Source organism: Lonchura striata, chromosome 8 (genome assembly GCF_046129695.1).
Source record: "Lonchura striata isolate bLonStr1 chromosome 8, bLonStr1.mat, whole genome shotgun sequence".
NCBI classification, from domain to species: Eukaryota; Metazoa; Chordata; class Aves; order Passeriformes; family Estrildidae; genus Lonchura; species Lonchura striata.
In genome coordinates this window covers 33,393,733-33,414,358 of record NC_134610.1, presented here as the reverse complement: position 1 = coordinate 33,414,358, position 20,626 = coordinate 33,393,733, and the positions used below count along the sequence as shown (strand labels likewise).

The window sequence follows — 20,626 nt, the reverse complement described above, 5'->3', positions numbered from 1 at the left end:
GCGGAAAACAAAAGAGGGAGAACAAAAAAAAAAAAAAAAACTAATAAAAGCTAAACCATTACTTTGTAGTAAACAATAGAATATAACGTGCAATAGTGCAATTTCTCCTCGGCTGCTGCACCAAGGAAGCCCTGGCAGCCAGACCCCTGCTCGTCCGTGCCGCCCTAGCTGCGAGCCGCCCGGGCGCCGCCGGCCTTCGGAGCCGCCTCGCCGCCGCCGGGCTCCGCTCGCCCCGTGCCCGCCTGCCGCAGCTTCTGGTCCCAGCGCTGCGGGGGAAAGGCACACACATCAGCGCAGGGTCACCGCAGGCAGCACGGGTTGAGAGTAAAAGGGTGTAAAATCATGGGGATTTAGGGGTAAAAGGAAAAATAAGCTTAGTAGACCCTGAAAAGAAATAAATACCCTGAGTACAGGAAGACTTTGTACCTTGCTAGAACTGCACCTGTGTAGCTAGTACCTGATAAATGATATAACTGTTAGATGTGATGATTGTTTAGTAATTAAATATAATTACTGTTTAATCGTAAGAATAATCATGAGAAACTGTGGTCAGGGACCTAAGAAAGATCACAAGAAACTCATGTCAATGTATAGAATAGAACAATATAAGTTTAATAATTAATATGTAAGTCATATAACGATAGAATATAAAATACGTCCAGCTCAAAAGCCGTGTCGGAGTCAGATTTGGGTCTGTACCCCTGATTCCCAGAGCTCTCAATAAAAGCACCTGCATATAATCATATCCTGTGATTATTCCTGAACGCTAACAGGGTCATAGAAATTACCAGAGCAGTCACAGAAATTACCAAAAAAGTTACAGAAATTACCAGAGCGGTCACAGAAGTTACCAGAGGGGTCACAGAAATCACCAGAGGGGTCACAGAAATTACCACAGAGGTTACAAATATTACCAGAGGGGTCACAGAAATTACCACAGAGGTTACCAGAGGGGTCACAGAAATTACCACAGAGGTTACAGATATTACCAGAGGGGTCGCAGAAATTACCAAAGAGGTCACAGAAATTACCACAGAGGTTACAGATATTACCAGAGGGGTCACAGAAATTACCAAAGAGGTCACAGAAATACCACAGAGGGTCACAGAAATTACCAGAGGGGTCACAGCACCATGCGTTGGCGAACAGCAGCAAAAGATGCTGTTGCTGTTTCCACTGTGTCATCCTGCACTGGGCTCAAGGATGAAATGAGAGCTTATTGGGAAAAGTCATTTAAACAGGGAAACTCTTTCCTGGCGCCTCTGTGAATGAAGGGTCTAATAAAAAGCTTCAGCACAAGGGGGACTCACCTTTGAAATAATAAAATTGAAATTAAGCTACTCATGTAGTCTTTGGAGGAAACTTGATGAAAAAATAGGCAAGGGATTTTTTTAAATTGAAAAATAATTATTATTTTTTATTTTTGGAGGCAATAGAAATCCCAGTTAAAAAAAAAAAGACATAATAAGTATGTGTTCCCCAAAAAAATTCCATCAAATTATGTTACCACCCAAGAACTGAAACTGAGCAGAAGTCACCCCATGTCAGCAAAATGGTATTTTCTCTGTGGCACTGGATTTCCCAGGGTTCTGCCAAATCAAACAACCACTTGAAATAAGATCCCTGTATCTTTTCACTCTTGTAATCTCCATTGATGTGAGAAATGTGCACAGAAAATCTTGCTTGTATAAATACAACAGTATTTTCCTGCCAGTGACCCTTACACTGAGGAAGAAAACGCTGAGTGGAAGAGAAGACTGGTTTGCACAGGCAAAACCATTATGGCAAATGAATGGCTGAGAAATTGTGCCAAAATAAGAATATTCAGTGTCAAGTGACTCTCCTGACAATGTCAAAACCATTAATACTTTGCAGTGCATCAAAACATAAAAAGGTAATCCTTCCAGAACTTGGACGGCATTAGAAAATATTTAAGTAAGAAAAAGCCAGAATATATTTTCATCTAGAGAGTTGGGGCTGCTCAGCCTGAAGGAGGGTTCAGGGACATCTTAGAGTACCTTCCAAAGGGGCTACAAGAAAGAGGAAGGACTCTTTACAAGAGCATGTAATGACAGGACAAGGGCTAATGGCTTTAAAGTGACAGAGATTAGATTAGACCAGATTAGATTATATAAAATAAATTGAATAAATTCTTGGCTGTGAGGGTGGGCAGGCCCTGGCACAGGATGCCCAGAGAAGCTGTGGCTGCCCCATCCCTGGAAGTGTTCAAGGCCAGGTTGGATGCTTGAAGCAACCTGGGCTGGTGGAAGGTGTCCCTGTCCATTACTTAGTCTGAAAAACATTTGTAAAGCCGCCTGGTCTGTTTGGGTTTTTTTTTCCATTCATATCACAACCCCAACTAAGCAGGCACGTGTTGTGGAAAACACAGCTTGCCCACAGAGTTAAAAGACTCCTACTGTTTGCTTTTTTGAGACAGGGGTTCTGACTGCTGCTACACTGGGACACTTTGGGGTAATTCAATGTATCCCTTTATTTACTCAGCATGCAGTTCTATGTAATGAAGCAAATAAAATACCAGATTAGTTTTTCATATCTGATATTGATTAACTTGAGGCAGCATATGCATTTTATTCCCTTATTTTAAAAAGACAGGTAGATGTTTTATGGCACCCACAACATTTGATTTCTGGTGAGGTATTTTCTTACCTTTATTTTTTTACCAAGACGTTCCTTCCACTTCTCAGCTATGGAGCCTTCCACCAGGAGTAACCTACACAACAGAGACACCTCCATCAAGAGGCTATACAACCCAACACACACAAGACTAAGATCCCTGTGCCTGCAGAGAGCCTTGCCCTCCCTGAATGCCATGAAGGAGATGTACAGACACCCACACCAAGTTTTCCTTCCTTCTGGCTCTGACATTCAGCTTTATGGCAGGAGAGCAGTCAAGGATAGCACAGGAGGAGTTACCTGGAGCGCTCCTCATCCTCGTAGCCCATAATGATGTATTCTTCATTGGCACTGAGGGGTGGACACAGGCAGCCAGAATTCGTGTGGAGGTTTACAGTGTCCTTTGGAATGTTCACTAGGGAAGATTTCAGGATCTCCTTTACTTCCACGACTGCAGTGACATCGTGGCATTTAGTCTTCACCTCCTTCACTTTAGCCCGAATGACTGGGGAAAAGCCACAAAGAGCGTTGTGAGAAGCAGCAGATAATGCAGGTCACTCCCAAGCTGTTCTTGGTGACCTCTGGGATTAGTCTTTTGCATGGTCCTTTATCAGAAGCTTAGCTGAACTCCTGCAATGTCTCTGCCTCCATCTCTTCCCTTCATTACTTCACCCTCCACCAAGGAGGTCCAGGTAGCTCAGTGTGCCCCTTAATAATATGGTCAGGAGCAGGAGTTATGTACCAGTTGGATTTACGGCCTGTTTAAGTTGGGCTTTGACTTCCTTCCTTCCTTTCTTCTTCACCCTTTCCATGTTAAAGATACTAAATATATTTCCTGTACGCTCTCCCTCTCCCTTGAGCTGTGACTGTCCCCTCTTTGACCACCTGCAGTACAGATGAGCAAACTTTATCACTCTGAACCTTATACAAGTGAATGTGCATTAAAATTTCTCATATCACTACTTCTGCTGGATGACAGGCCCTTACCTTTTTTATTCTCTCCAGTGACCCAGCACTAATCTGCTCTGCTCTTTCTGAACTTCAAAAAATGCTCCTGATCTTGACCCAGTGACCTTTCTAATTGTTTCCTCTCTCTGCCTCTCTTTTTGCCTCAAGTTGCACAGGAGGAAAGGTTGCCTTTCAAAGGCAAAGCTTTTCATTCTCTCCTGGTGACCAGTGAACTGATACTACATACAAATGCAAAGCCAACCCAGAGGTCATGCTCTAGAGAATGCCACATCATTCAAAGAGTCCCTTTCCACACTATAAATAGGAGATACCCCAAATTCCAAATGTCTCTTACCAAAAAAGGTAATAGAGAAGAAAGAAAATCATGGACTTACACATCTCTTCACATGCATTAACAGCCATTAAACCAGCATTTAACACATTAAATACAGATGTCAACAAACAGTAACTAGTGCATCTAGTATACACAATTTACACTAAGTGATTCCCTTTATCAAAACCTTTTAACATCTCAAAATAAAATACTGCTTTAGTTCAGGGATATTTCAAATGCCTTTTGAAACCTATTTCATTTCAAAATCTTGAGAAAATGAACAGGAGTGTGTTCAATGACTCTGCCATATGCAGTTTCTGACTAGAGAAATAGTCACTCTATTTTTTTAATAAGAAAATCCATCAAAATGACATAAAACTGACTAAAAAAGTGTTGGAATACAGTTGTAGTTTTTTAGCTTTTAACAGCAAACTATTTTGAAAAGATTATCTGGCTTTATAAATGTGCAACCCTAATAAATATTATACAATAGCTACCATTTAAATACAGCCTTAAAGTTGGCTGAACCTAAGGCTCTTCACCTGATTAACGGGAAAAAAGGAAGTGTTGCATATTGATAAAGCCTAATAAAATAAGGGCCTTGTTACCTTTGTAAAATCATGGCTCAGGCCTGCTGCTTTGGCTCAGTAGAGGAGCACTGTGGGAAAGCAACTCAGCTGAATTAGAGGTAGAAAAAGAAGTTATATAACCATAATGTGCTCATATTGTGGGGTATGGTGGTTAGTTGGACTGTGCTTGTTATGATTTAAAACTATGGAATTGATAAAGGCTTAACTGCTTAAAAAGGCCTGGTTTTTGCCATAAGGAAGGGCCCAATTGTTCAGTTCCTGTCATATGTCTTCAGTGGCTTCACTGGCCTAACTTGCTTGGAACAAAGAGCATGAATGAAAATAAGAGCCTGGAGCTGTGATATGCCTGAAGAGCAGGACATGTGCACTTTCACAGGTGTTAGTGACAGCATAACACAGCTGGCAAGATGCTCACTGCTGGCTTTGTTGCACCAGAAGGAAAAGAACCTGCTAGATCTCACGGAGTGTTAGTGGGCATAAGAGCTACTACAAACATCCCCTTCTGCAAAAGCTGAGTATACTGGAAATCACAGAGGCAGTTCAGGCACAGCAGCCCACAATGTCATTTTTCTTGCATCACTGTTCTCACTAGAGAAGTACACAAACCCCAAATGCCTGCACTAAAACTGAAATAACAAAGATACCCTTGTACTAACATATTAAGCTAATCCCCTCCATCTTTCTAACTTGGAAACATTTCAGACTACGCCTTCCTCCTGCAATAAGTAATATTGGGTTACCATCAGTAACTGTGAACTTTTTAGGCTTTTTTAATGAAAACCTTCCCCTTCTTGCAGCCCTGGGAAAGCTGGGAGCTGGCCATCAGCTGCTCTCACCGTAGTTGTAGTTGTTGCGTAGGTAGGTCTTCTGGGTGGCTTTCACAGGCTTGCACTTGCAGCGCTCTACAGAAACAGAAAGCTTTGCTCAGAAAGGAAAGAGCACGTATTCAGTGACAATCTTCTCAAAACCTGGAGCTCACACAGTGTGGGAATTGGATTTATAGAAAATAAATCAAATAAATGAATTTGTTTTGTTCACTGATTGCTGTGTACAGTGAATTACACAAGGTACTATTATTGACATGATTATTATAATAATTAATGCATATAAATTTATTTTGTAAAGCTTTTTTTAGCAAAGGTAAAACTTTATCTTTTAAATAAGTAATCTAACTATGATCTATCATCTGATTCAATTGGATCTGTTAAATCTTGTTAAGCCAAGAAACACTTGTGGTGTATTGTAATGAGGAAATAGTTGGCTTTTGATTGTGATGGCAGGAATTATAACACCTGTATTGACTCACCCTTCTCATGAGACTGAAAATGGAATAAAAGTTGTTAAAACACCTCTCAGTTAGCCCATCTCTACGTTAGAAAAGGGTTAAATCCGACAACACCTAACAAAAATTTCACTGAACTGACTTGCTTATTACAGCGAAACACTACAACCCACAGGGCATTCCTGGCCTGTTCTGCTGGGAGATGTGGTCCATGAGACCTTAAATATTTTTTAGGATAAAAACCTGACATTCTAAAATTTAAAAAAAAAACACAACAAACCCAAACCACAGAACAACACAAAGACACACAGACATTAAGTCTGGAGTGACAAAACCATAATTTTAGGCCAGTTCAAGGTTTGATCCTGTGCTTGCAGGTGCTGTAATTCCATCCTCACAATGCTGCTCTCTCTTCTGTGCTAGACCTAAGGAATGCCCTCATTTCTGTTCCTTTTATCATACAGACTACAACAGAGACACGGAAAGAAAATACTATGGCAGTGCATGATTGAACATTTTTTTGAATATTATGTATCTCAGGTTAGTTTAGCAAACTGGGATATTGTGGCTAGCAGGCTTTCCTAGAATAGTTGGCATTGGAAGGGACCTTTAAAAGCCACCTAGTTCAATCCCCTGGCAAATAAGCAGGGACATCTTTAACTGGATCAGGCTGCTGAGAGGTCCATCCAACCCACCACTAGGAATTGTGTAAATTTTACACTATTTTATTATGACCCAGAAGCCCAAGTTTAATGAAAACAAAGAAATTCTTAGCCCTTGTGGCCAGAAGGAAAGCTTTCAATTAAAAAAAAAAAAAAAAAAAAAAAAAAAAAAAAAAAAAAAAAAAAAAAAAAAAAAAAAAACACCACCACAAATGAGCACTGTCAGAGCAGCCTTTCCAAAGGTGCAGACGCCAGACAGCTGGGAACTCTAAGAGAGGTAAAAACATTTTCATTAGTGCCCAGGGAATGCTAATGCTGAAGCTGCAGCCCCACAGTGGTTTTCATTAACACCACTGGTATTTCAGGACTGGTTGTTCTACTGCAAATATTTACTTATTTTACACTAGTGTCTAAGTGTGGTTTGGTGGAGTAATTTCAAACAGCAGATGCCAGTATTACATGTGCATGGCCATCTATTTTGACATTTGATTTGGCATAAATGGAAGTAGATTTAATGCAGCTTATTTCTATACACCATCATTCTAAGTATCAATGCATATAAGCTAGTGATTTAACTAAATCCAACATGAAGAGTCTGAAAAAGAACTTTTATTTGCCATATAAGATTCCTACCTATTAAGAAATTTAAAAAAATAGATGGAATCATATGTTTACCAACTTCTTATTTTCCATTGGGAGAATTTTTGTAGTTGAAAATACAAAAAACAAAATACAGGAAAGAGGAAAACATTTAAAAAGAAAAGTGTATTATTTCCTTGAATTTCAAACACATCCTCAGTAATCTATATATGAAGTCCTACAGACTTGAACTTTGCTATCTGTTTGTGTCAAAATAACAAAAGCAGAGAAGGGAAGTGATTTTTGGCTTCCCTTCTGCCTTTGTGAGCTCATGGGTACTGCAGGCCAAATTGCCTGCCTTGAAACAGAGAATAAAAGATGTGCTCCTATGACCCAGGCTCACACAGGCACCTCAGCACTCAAGTCCAACAATGGTACACTGCAATGTTCTCCTGCTCCACAGTACTTGGCACTGTGTCCCAGCTAAAATAAAATAGACTAAATTGCAAGACAAGAACACAGTCTCACATTTCCTTCAGTTTTACAGCAGTATTGGCTTACTTGATACATTTTAGAATATGTTTTGTTCGTCTAGTTCTAAATTATAGACATGTTCATGTTCTTACTGAAGAACCTCCTAGTCAACCTCATGCTTTTAAAGTTTACATTTAAAAGAACTATGCAAAATGCTGCATTATTCCTAATTACTATATAGAGATGCAGAAACTAACACAAAAGTAATTTCCCAAGGTCAGTTACAATTAGAGCCAGAACCAATTCCTCTCTCCCAGTTCCTGGTACAGTGATTTTCCAAGGAAGGCAAATGTTGACCTTCCCCCAGGGAGTGGAAATACCACAAAAGGTGGCTGTAAAAATGTACTGCATCACCTGATGTGGAGGGATAATCCCATGCTACCTGACAGCCTCCTCAGCAGCTGCCAGAATTACCAGAAGAGCTCTGAGACCACAACAATGATGTGTCCCAAGCACAGAGACAGGCAGCAGAGGCTCCCACTGGCTTTGGCTGAGACCACAGCTAGCCATTAAATCTTCTTTTCAAGTAAATACAGGACTACAAACTGCTCACAGTCTCTGTCTTTGGAAACTTCAATCTGTAAATGCCAAAAGACATGGAGAGAATGGTTTTCCCCATGGATTGCTACCAAGAAACATCTGTGTCATCTTAAATATATGTGCATGCATGATGGAAAACCTGGCTGTAATACTGACCTGTAAAGGCACTCAAACCTGGCAAACACCTCCCAGATAAACAAAGGATAAAAAATAAACACTCGAAAAAAATTGTCTAAGAGACTTGAGGAGCACATGATGAAGCAGAAAACAAGGTACTTCACTGCCAAAAGAGGTAAAAAAGTTCTCCCAAAAAACCGCCATGCATACTCAAAGGGAAGGTTTTGCCAGCAAACACTGAACAGGGAAAAAAGGTGTCTCAAATAGGGATAACCCATGAGTACTGTTCCCTGTGACCATGCACAGCAGCACAAGCAATAAGATGCAGAAACCACAAAGTTAAGAATGGGATTTTTAAAAAAACACATCAATTTGCTACTTGCAAAACAAATAAACAAAAAGTCTCTCTTTACAATGACAAAACTGCAAATTTACTTTACTGAACATATAAATAAAGCCATTTTGAAACATGGCCTTTTAGGTGGTCCAGCTGTGTTTGCCAGCTCAGACAGATGTAGCAGATTGAACCAGAAATCATGTTTGTAGAGTAAAAGGCAGAAAAATCAGCAATTTGATGTATGTACAGTAAAAGGCAGTGATATCAGCAGATACTGCATCAGCAATTCTTCAGTATATCCTTCCCCTGTTGTCTAGATGGGATTTTTTTAGGTCTGGTTTTGCTTTCAGCCACGGAAAAGCATCACAACAGTAACAATATGACTGAAACTTTTCCACTGCAGGGTCACTCACTGGAATTACATGCCTATGGACAGGCAGCAGTAAAGATATGCTTCATAGTTTTGATATAAGGTGACATGGAGAGGATACAGCTTTGCTTTCATGCTCAAAGTGAAGCTTGGATGCTCTCTGTACAGCCCACATCGTGCATGAAATCCCCACTTTCTCAATGCCACATAAGAGAAAATGGCTTCAAACAATACAGATATTAACGTTAGCAACAAATACCTTTAGCTAGTCTTCCAGACATGGTCCTATGCTCAAGACAATTCAAACCAAAGCTTGTTCAGGGGCTTGCTTTTGTGAGGTTTTTTTTTTTTTTTACTGTACCTGGGCTTCTAGAGGGTGCACACTGTGATTTAAAGAACATTTTGTATGAATATAGCTGCTTTCACATTGGGACCTACTGATTAAATTTTTAAGCTGTATCATAAACTAGGCATTACTAACATCTTTTTGCAATTTAGTCACAGAGCTTAATACTGAAATTATAAGTATCTAATGTTAGGTTCAACAACCATGAGGTTGTTTAGGTTGTCTGAGGTGTTTATATTGTTGAAGTGGACATCAGTGCACACTGTAGCTCATCAGCACCTCTGCAGAAGGAAAAGACATGGAGGTCAATGCTAAGGCTTCTGAGTCTCAATTTCTTGACAAAGACCTAAGAGAAGAACTTTGGATGAAATCATAATAAAATTCAAGGAAATCTACAGTCATTGGCTTGCACGAGCAAAAGATTCACATTCCTGTAATTATTAGCTACCATCCTGGGCTTTGCTTCTTTGCATTGGCAAGTAGTGGTAATGCTCGAGGGGTTTTATTCAGTTCCAGCAAAACCCAAACAGAAATAAAAAGCAACAGGGGACTTGCTGGAATAAAACCAGCCTTAGAAGGTGCCACCCTCAACCTCCTCAGGCTAATAGGAGTATTGCCATTACCTACAAAGGGTACTGAATTCAATTTGGAAACTTCAAGGTCAGAATGAACCATAATCTTCATGGTTTTGCCCAGGGAAAAATCAATTGAATGATTACTCTCTCTGTTCAAGACAAAACTGTTAATAAAATCAGCACAGCCCTCCTGCTTTGATGGACATTTTGAGGCTGAGCAGCCCCCAAATCCCACCTGCCCATGGAATGCAAAAGCACAATCTACAGTATTCTCAGTCAAGAGTAAGTATTTAAGTATTTACCACTAAGTGCCTCTCTTACTTAATTAAATATTTAAAGGACTTGAAAGTTTACAGCTTATTATACAGTTTTATAAAAATGTACTTACCAATGCCAGCACCTCTACAGTTGCCGTTATTAGAATCCATAGGGAAATCTGGCATGGATTTGTAAAATATGTAAAAAAATGTTAGTATTTTTAATATTGGATTATTTCACTACATATACATTACAATGTTTTCTCTTTCTCTAATATTTAGCATGTGGAAACTTAAAAACTTTAATAATAAACACTTTCTAGAGGTCAGTCCAGTAAAGTTGACACAATGTCTTACCCAAATTTCACCTGAATCCAGCATATCATGTTAAATTCTGAAGCAGACTAAATATCCCATTTCCATTGCTACAGACTGGCAGGTTTCAGACAAGGGTTGACATTTATGCCATGAATTTTGATCACCTACAGAAAACACATGTAGTGTTTGCATTTAATTAGATGATGAAGGAGAAATTACTTTGGGGGATTTTTTTGGTTACTGAGGAAATCAAATCAACCAACCATAATCATACTGTTGAAGCAAATGCCAAAATAAATGTTTCAGACTTTCCCCTCAGTTTAAAAACACTGATTACTCTGAAGGACAGATAAGGAACAGAAGTTTAAAAAAGCACTGTGCCCAAAGAACTGCTTTCAGACACGTTCACAAGTGGACTGTGTCCCATATTAGTAAAATGCATAGTTTCAAACCTATTTATTAAATCACACAATTTAGTGGGTTTATACACATAATCATGAAAAACAAGTATGTTAATGCATATAACCTTGAATGAGCCAAGGACAAAATAAATGCAAGAGGAACAAGAACTGGGAGAGAGGCAGGACACTTTATTAGAATGGCACATAAAATGGAAAAACAAATGACCTTTCAGGGAAAAAGCCCTTCTGTAATTTTGCACACTTAAGTCATTCACGCTGCTCTTCCAATTCTGAAATCTGGTATCATACAATCAACTTTCTTAGACTCTTACATAATCATGGAGGCAATGCCACTGCTTTTGCAATGTAGAACAAATGTAACCAAAGCTCCTCTCCTGCAGCCTGGCTGTAAGCATTTGGCTGTAAGACAGCCCAGGACACTCATGATACTCAGTACTCATGACTTCAGATTCTTGGATTAAATTGTAAGGGCTGGGATCATTATTTAATCACAAATTCTGCAAATACCTGTTTACAAGTAAAATAATATTACTTAGCTAACCTTCTAATTTTGCCATCCTTGTTTAAAAAATATATATAAAATCTCCACTTAATGAACACTTATACTACTCAAACCCACATGAAACTTCATTTACATAAATGAGAATGCAGCTAAATCACAGTCAGGGCAAGAGTAAAACTGAAAAACAACTTCAGGAATAATTATTCTAATCAGCATAAAGAGCAAAGGTTATAGAAAATAGCACACCAAGATTGAATAGATGTTTTTTTATATTCAATACCCTGCTGCTAATAAAACATCACATCCATTTTCTTGCAAAGAAAGTTCCACACTACCACAGGATCTTAGTTTATACAGTAAAAACCCAACATTTTTATGGAGACCATCTGATCTTTGCAATCAGGTACTAACACAGAACCTCTGAATCTTCACCATGCTGCCTTGTAACAAGTCAAACTATACAAGCTGATTCTTACTTATATGTTTGATTTTGGTTATTCACCCGAGTTATTCTCAATGCATTAAGAATGCATTTGATATTGCATCAAATGCATTCTGGTATTCCAGGACGGGATGAAAAAGGAATGGAAATAGTTTCCTTCTTGCAAATGGTAAACAAAAGGACAACCACATTTCTCATTCTTTCCCTCCTGGGCCAATTATCTGTTGCCTTGTTCATTCAGCCATGCTGTGGCTTTAAATCTACAATTCCTTCTGACGTGGTAAAAGCATAGAGAAAGATCTATGGTCTGATAATCCTCCCATCAGCTCCAAGTACAGACAAAACACCTGCAAAACCCTCCAGCCACCAGCCACAGAGAGGTGGCCATACAGGCCTGTGTACCCAGGGCCGGCCTCAGATGTTTCCCCACTCTGGGCACCCAAAATCCCTGCAGAGAAAGTTCTCCAGATTCACTGCCCCTCTCACTCAGCTGCATTGGCCACATTCTCAGGTTTTCTTGAAGGCTATCTGTGTATGACCAAGCCAGCTCCTCTGGTTTTTCATGTGGCCAGCAAGCTAAAATTCCTACCAAAACAGGTGTTTCAGGGATAGTTTGTTCATACCTTCAAACACATTCTCCATTCCATCAAAATTGTTACTGGTGACAGAAAAAAATCTTCATCACAGAGAAGACAAGAGAAGTATCAGATTAAATGCTCACCATCTCCCATCTACAGAAGGAAAAATAAGCCCTGAAATGCACTGTCCCTACCCAAACCAAGGATGGATCCAAGCAGGCATGAGTCTGTGGTGCTTGAGCAAACCTAGTCCAATTCACATTGAAATTACAACTCAAAACAAACTAGAGCCCAGGAAAGGGTTCACAGCCTTCCCTGGCCCATGTGGAGTACAATGCCCATGGGTCCTGGCTGAGGAACTGTCCTTGGAGCTCACACCAACACAAGGAGAACCAGTGAGCACTTGATACAGCCAGTATAAACATGCAAACAAGCATGGAACTGACCTGCTTCACCAGATGTTCCCACACACATTTAGCTACACAACTTATTTTTAACCAAATTATAGCACACCACAGCCTCGAGGCATCTCCTAATTCTGCACTGCCAGGTTACCTGTCCCACCCCAAACCAGTAATTTCCAAAGAATTAGCTGCGTGCAGCCAGAGGAATTCAGACACTGTGTGCAGAGCACCCATGGATGGAAGTGCCTCCTGTTTCTGTGCCTGCACAAAGGCAGCAGGGCAGCCTGGTCGTCACAGCCATGGGTGAGCAAAGCAGGGGTGAACAGGTACCAATACATCAGTTCACAATTCATTTCCACACTTGGGAGGGCTTGGGCCAGGCAAGTGTTGACCTTGCCTTGATGCTCATCCTTCCCAAAGCACTCATGCCTATTCAGGGATGGCTGGTTTCTGCAGCTGGACAGGAACACAGGCTCATGGAGGGGACTGGGGACCTCTGCCACGCAGACACCTCTCAGGAAAGCTTTCTCATTTTCTCTGAGCCTTTCCCCAGCTAAGCTCATACAGCCTGGTCCCTGCTTACCTACCAGGCAGGAGATTGGAAGAGGGTCCAGGCCAGGCGTGCCACCAGCTACTTGTCAGGTCTCAGGAGTGTGTGAGCACCCACCCAGACCCTGTCCCCAGCAGCCTGATGGACAGAGGCCTCTCTCCACCAGGAGATGTGCACTGCCAAGACCTTCAGCTGCAACACAGACAGAGGGAGGGGACAAAAAAGCTATTTATAAAACCCCAAACGACTGACTTCCTATTGTTCCACTTCTCTTCAGGGGCAAACCCTCTGCCAAGTTCTGTCTATGCAAAGTAATCTTCCTGAAATAAACACCCATCAGTGATGGTTAGCAGGATTGCCAAAGAGAGGAATGATATCCAGAGATCCAATCCAAAAGTTTCCTATTAAATTCTGTTTAGGGACAAATCCAAACTGTTTTTTCCAATATGCCATCCTAATTAATTGTTTTTTCAGAAGGATTTTATATAAAACAAAGCACTAATAAGGAGAGCTAAATAAAAGCCACTTACCCAGTAAGTGTACAAAATACCACTGCCCAAAACCACAGATTTGGGTGAGAGGTTTGGAAAAGAGAAACAACTTGATAATACCTAGTTTTGAGCAAACAGCTTTCCTATATCACTGTTTAAATAAATAAAAATGTTAAAAGGCAGAGGAAGGGAAAAAATAACATGATCCTGACTGTCATTAGGATTAAAGAATATGGCCCAGCTATTACTGAAGCCACCCAAGGCACTGTGCTCCAAAGAACTAAACCACAGCCAGTGGCTGCTGCTCAGGTACCTTCTTCAGACTGGGATATCTGTGAGCCCCATTAATTAAAAAACCCTTCTACAATGCATGAATTCATTGTCATTTACTTCAGCTATTAATACAGAGAGGATCTTTGCTAAACTGGTTGCAAAAACATGCACAGAAAAGCCAAGTGATAGGAAAACTTATTCTAGTTAACATCTAATACAAAGAACTCAAACTCCAAGTTGTAGAGCAGCCAGCAGCATGGCTGTTCCACATAATATTTTATTTCCCATAACAAATCTCACCAGGTTTTAAGTGATATTTAATGGCCCAGGTATTGACTAAATGCTTGGACTGTAAAATCCAGGGGACTCAGCCTACAAAGGGAGTTGAACTGCAGTGAGTGCCTAACACTATTGGTGGTATCTTCATTACTAAGATTTAAATTCTCTTATTTATTTCTCCTGTCCTGTTTCAGGCTTGAAGCTTGTATTAATTTTGCTATTTAACTGAGAAATGAGGCTGCTCCAAGTTTCAGACAAAGACCTAAAAAAATCCCAATTTTATAAATGATAACCTGGGCACAACTGCTTGTCTTTAGTAGTCTGTAATACTCCCCCAGCACTGTCATGCACATCAACTGCTCTAAGTAGAGCTAGGCAAAGACTGAGTCAACCAATTTGACCTGGAGTTTGGAAACCACTGTTTTGGAAATTAAGTTAATAAAAAATAAGCATGAGAAATGGCTTGTTCACTTGTCTTTTAAGTCTGCAATGCCAAATTAACATACTGGGTTATTATGAACTCATCCAGACAGACAATGGAGGGCTTGGGCAACATGGAGTTCAATCACAGGCTCACATATGATTTAAGAAAATAGGTGTCTATCAATTTTAATAAGCTATAATTTTCTTTAATGTTTAAGAAATGGTGGTTTTTAAAAAAAAAAATTCAAAGTTCTCCTTAGACACCTCCTGATAGTTTGAGTGCTAACTACACATGGCTGATACCTTGTGATGTGGCTTCCCTTTTCTCCAACATCTTATTAACAGGCCAACATGCCTTCAAGCTATGTTCTTATCTAGGTAAGATATGGTGAGACAACCTGCCTGACAGATCTGACTTCCAGTATGCACAGCATCCATCACACTGCTTTGTTTTTATTGCCAGTTCCCTCTTCAAAACAGGAATAAACATTCCACTTGAGACATAAACATTCTCCTAGGCAGTAGCAGCCAAGGACACATGTTGAAGACACTTTTTTAGTCAGCATCCCCATACCAACACTGGCCACTTATTACCTGCAAAACTAAAGGCAAGGTCCTGCCTCTGAAATTCTAGATTTGAGACAATTTTTGTCTCTCAGCAGCTCCTGCTGCTTCACAGACCTAAGAAAGTTTGACAGGGCCTTAAATGAGGGAAGCAGATAATCTGATAGACTGGAGGAAGAAGCATATGCACATAAAGACTAAAATACGGAGCAAGTGAACAGGACCTCCCAGAGATGCAACAAAGTATGTACTAATGTCTGCATGCAGAACCACTTTCACCTCCAAAAAGCCCAGGACAGGGATGTGGGACAAATGCCATAGGAGACCTCAGACATTAGCATGCACTAATCTGACATCTGGGGTGTTAATGTAACATCAAGATGCTCTTTCATCCTTCATCCTCCATCCTGGATGATGATTTGCTGGATCCTCCATAAAAAGCCAAATTATTCAGCATCACACCCACCTCCAGAACACCCACACCATGACTGCAGCATCCCTCTGCTTTCTGGGTGTAAAGGAAGCCGGATGGTTCCCAGAGAAAATGAAAAATCAAGAAACATACATTTCCCACATGTTTTAAGTTGGTCTCTATAACTTGAGGAACTTAAGACCTCCCAATCTATGCTTCCACTCAAGTTTTGGAGACCAGCACAAGCCCAGAGGGAGTGCAGAGCTATTCCTCTAACTGAGCCCAAAACACAGCAGTGTTGTCAGCTCTCTCCATCACAGACACAGCAGCAGCTGCTTCACCACGTCAGCAGCCCCTTGGTGCTGTGACAGGAAGTGTCTGGATCTTCCTCACCACCTGGACACAAATGGAAAGAGGTCCTAGAAGATGTCTGTGGTGGACTGTGCCTCAACAGCTGAACGTGAACTTCTTACTGAGATTTATCACAGATTTTACCAACCACAGTTCCTCCATATTTTGGAGGAGGTAGTCACAGGCTACTGGGATGCAGGGAACATAACTGATGGAAACTGGGCTTGTGAGCCCAGTCCTCACTCTGACAAGGACAAACACTGACCACATCATCCTTAAGGCTCCTTTATGGAAGGGACAAGACAAATGTTCTGATGTTCACCAGCAACAACACAGAAACCTCAAGAGGAAAGGAAACAGTAGAACCCTGTTACAGGTAGAAAAAGAATGAAAGCAAAAACAAGATTTCACTTCTGAAGAAAACAAAAAGCTCCTTCTACAACAGAAAACCACAAAACAATGGATTATATTTCTGCCCATTCTATTAGGTGTAGCTTACGGAGAGCAGAAGGGTCTAGAATGTTTAGCAGATAAATGAAAGCAAATAAGAGCAGGGATTCTGCATGCTACTCATCAGGCAGTTGGTTATTTGTGTCTTCTACTGAGCTGCAATCCTTTATTTGGAGAATTGGATTTGAAAGTGTTCACCTTACCTCTTCCTAGAACAGGAATCCTCCCCTCTGCTTTCTAAAAGAACAGTTTTATTCCCTCAAGAAGGATTCTTTCAGGCTGGTGCATAATGCATCAGTTCAAAATATTCAGCCCAGAAATGAGAATGTCATCAGGTTCTCATTCACTGAAAGAGAGTTTTCATGGATCTGGCCCTGGAATCCCTCAAAGAGGTTATTGTACTGCTGAGGTCCTCAGAAATAGGTAACTCGGGGGCGATTTCAGCCAAGCTTCCTCCCTCCAGATTTGAATGTGATTGCTTTCAAATCGCTGCAGACCTGCCAAACCTTGCTCATGCTGGAGCCACTTTTAAGGTGGTTTTGAAAGCAACTAAATGCTGCAGAGAAAGGTGCTTGGTGTTCAAAACCACATCTCCCCAAAACTACCCCAGCAGGACTGCAGTGCTCAGAGAGCAGCAGCTGATGGCAAAAATAGATGGTTACATTCATGGGCTGGGGAAAAATGTAGGAAAAGGCAAGAGAGAAGCAGCTAGAAGTTAGAAATAGTAGTAATGACTGGAGATATGAGGGTATGGAGATCTAAGGAGGTGCAGAGGGTAAGAGAATAGAGTCAGAGATGGATTAGGGTTTGCGTGGCCTGTAAATAAATGGAGACAGAGAGAGCAGCTTACCTGGGAAGGTTGGGCTGGGGAGCACGGTCAGGAAACTGAAGCGTGATATTTTGTTAGGAGAAGAAAACAGGAATTACAGCGTTTGGCATTACTGGCAGTGGGATACATAAAGCATTTAGTAGTGGGACAGAAGCACAGTAAAACACTGTGCTGAGCACAGTATGAAAAATCCCCCTTTCATTCCCAGGCCAGTGCTGGGAGAGGACAGAGAGGTGAGATCCACTGCCCATCAGTGAGCTCCCAAAACCCAGCACTGCAGCTGTGGGCACTGAAGGAGACAGGTAGCAGCACAACAAGCTCGTGGGGTGCATGGGTGCTGCTCTGCTCTGACCTCTCTGGTCTGCTCTCCAACCCCAGGACTGCTCTCCAACTCCTCTGATGGAGAGGTCTGGCAGAGCCACCAGCACTGAAACTTTGCATCGAAGAAAATGGTAGCCTGGTTCCACCAGCAGCAAATGCTTTCCTGAAAATACACAGGAACTGTAATCACTTTGTAAAAGGTCAGAGCTCACTCGTGATAACCAGCCACCAGCTTGCTTTAATTTCCTGTTCAATACCTCCTTGTATTCAATATCTCAGTGGTGCTCAGCTCACCACATTGGAGTGGTGCCCTGCCAACTCCTCCAGTCCAAAGGCAGCTGTGACGAGAGCAGGATCCCTGAGCCACAGCAGGTCTGTAGCATGGTCTGAGCAGTCAGCAGTCCTCACCTGACTGTGCAGAGATGCTCCTGCCTCCGACAGTACTGCTGGATGGCAGCCAAACACCCAGCACCAGCCATCCCGGGGGACCACAGAGCTCAGCTGGTGAAACGGGATGCAGAGGCAAAGCTGAGCGGCTCCAACAGCCCCTCTGAGGCCACACACCATCAGGGCTCAGGTGCAGGACGCAGCATTTGGCTGGTTTCAGGGATGTTGGGAACAAAACACAACGGAAGGCTGCACTTTGCTACACTCCTCACCTGGCTACAGTTCTTAGAGCCCAGGGACCTGCTGGGGAACCTGTGCTGTAACCTGTACCTAACCACTGAGGTGAGCATGTTTTCTCTCCTCTAGACGTGCATGTCCCACCACTGGCATAGAAGTGGCTGGGGAGACCTCGCCCCCCCAGCTCCTGCCTGGGGCTCCTCTGGGCACTGATCTTTCCCCAAATCTGCGGGGTGGTGGCCTTGTGAGGGAAGGGAGCAACCTGCTTTAGGAGGGAGCAGCTGAAGATGAGCACAGAGGAGCTGGGGAGAGACGGGGAGCGGGCAGCCTGGGGGCTGCCCCTCACTTGGGTGGCTCTTCATTCTCTGCCAGCAGCCGCTGCCGAAGGATCCCCAAGAGTGGTACGGAAACGCTTCCCGTTCACGTGGAACGAGGGCTGTAGCTCCCACACTCGTACGCGTTCCCCAGAACGGTGGCGGGGCTGTCACTTGTCACACACACTCTGTGCCCAACAGCAAAACTTTTCCAGCAGCGACGCGGCTGCTAAAGGCAGAGAAAAGACAGCAAAAGAGCGGAGGGCAGAGCAGAGAGAGCCCGAGAGCGGTCGGAGGGGAGGCAGGGCTCCCGGCCGGCCGGGCTGCCCTCCCCGCCCGCCGCCCATTGTCCCCGCGCCGGTGCCGGTCCCCGCGCACTCACCCGCGCCCTCGGCGGTGACGATGGCCTCGGGGGAGATGCAGACCCCGCGGTCGTACACCGGCAGCTCGTCGCAGGCCAGGCTGTCGGGCCAGGCGTGGCTGTAGCGGACCAGGACGGGCTCGCAGCCGGCGCGGGCGCGCTCGCAGACGGACTTGCAGGGCTTGATGGGCTCGTGCTGGAAGTCGATGGTGCAGATGGGCGCGTACATGGCGCAGAGGAAGAAGAGGAGGTCGGGGCTGCAGTTGGTGCCCAGCAGCCCCTCGAACTGCTCCATGGCCAGCACGGCGTTGGCCTGCGTGCTGTGGTGCAGGTGGTTCGGCATCTTGGTCATGTTCCAGGGCAGCGGCTTGCACAGCGGGATGCGCACCGGCTCGCAGGCCGCCCCCCGCGCCGCCGGCGCCCGCCCCAGCGCCAGCAGCCCGGCCAGGGCCAGCACCGGCAGCCCCCGCCACATGCCGCCCGCCCCGACGGTAAGCGAGGGGCCGAGCGGGCGAGCGCGGCGCGGGCGGCTCCGCCCGCCTGGCTCGGCCCCTCCGCGCTCCCCCGCGGGTCCCGCCTCTCCGCGGCCCGGCCCCGAACAAAGGAGAGCCCTGCGCAGGGGAGGGGGCATCTCCTCTGCGGGGAACCCGAGAGAGGTTCGCCTCGTCCTCGCCGGAAGGCGAGGGAGCGCTGCAGATCTCCCCGAAGATCTACTGGGAACATGAACACGATTTCAGACCGATCTCTCGGAAATACATTCATATTTCTTAGGAAAGTCCTTTTTTTGTTTGTGGTGGTTTTTTGTTTTGTTGGTTTTTTTTTTTTTGTTGTTGTTGTTGTTGTTGTTTGTTTTTTTTTTCACACACTATGCTGGTGCAAATGTTTAAGCAGGAGGTGCACACGAAAACATGTCACCTAGACTTAGCGATGAGTGAGCAGTTTTAGAGGAGAGTAATAATATGGAGAGGCTTAAAAATGAGCGAGATAAGGGCTCAGCAGCTGGGGATGCTTTTCAGAAGGTTAAAAAAAAAAAATGAAGAGGCCGGATACTGTTCAAGATACCTTGCAAAACAGTGGTGCAGCAAAGGGAGTGCTGACTTGATCTGAAACAATGTGCCTTGATATAATCATAGAATCACAGAACCGTTTGAGTTGGAAACGACCTTAAAGATCATCTAGTTTCAACCCCCTGCCATATTCAGGGACACCTTCCATGAGACCAGGTTGCACAGAGAAAACAACCTGATATTTATTAGCTGAATAAATTCTTTCCCGTTATAAACCTACAAGCAACTGCTTGATCACACTATTATTCCAGCTTCTACCCCTAAATCAAACCTGTGAGTAGAAACACACCTACCACAAGCCAATGCTCAGAAACAAATGTGAATGAGCTGTGAAAGCAACAATGGGATACAGGCTCACAAACACAGGGTCCTAAACCTAGAAAGGCTTTTCTGCAGTTTTTTAATTTTATGACTACAGATGAAACCTTAATCCTTTTAACTCAGCTGCTAATGTCCTTGTTCCAGCAAAGGCACATGCCAAGCAAACAAGGAATTGTGATATGGCCAGTGCAGTACAGGTACCTTTTATTTGCCCACCACTGCAGG

The 20,626-nt window shown here is 43.1% G+C and overlaps 1 protein-coding gene across 2 annotated transcripts; it reads right to left on the bottom strand.

The window, feature by feature from the left end:
• Nucleotides 1-589: 589 nt before the first annotated feature.
• On the bottom strand, nt 590-19,488 carry FRZB (frizzled related protein). Of its 2 annotated transcripts, XM_077785163.1 has the most exons (6): nt 19,035-19,488; nt 10,237-10,284; nt 5,343-5,408; nt 2,935-3,139; nt 2,668-2,731; nt 590-1,310 (listed from the first exon to the last, which is right to left on the bottom strand). In XM_077785163.1, exons 1-6 carry the CDS (start codon nt 19,486-19,488, stop codon nt 1,278-1,280), a joined length of 870 nt encoding a protein of 289 aa, XP_077641289.1. In that variant the 3' UTR covers nt 590-1,277. The 2 variants fall into 2 exon arrangements, with proteins under 2 accessions (XP_077641289.1, XP_021388223.1); XM_021532548.3 differs by lacking the exon at nt 590-1,310 and having other exon boundaries at nt 1,321-2,731.
• Nucleotides 19,489-20,626: the final 1,138 nt, after the last annotated feature.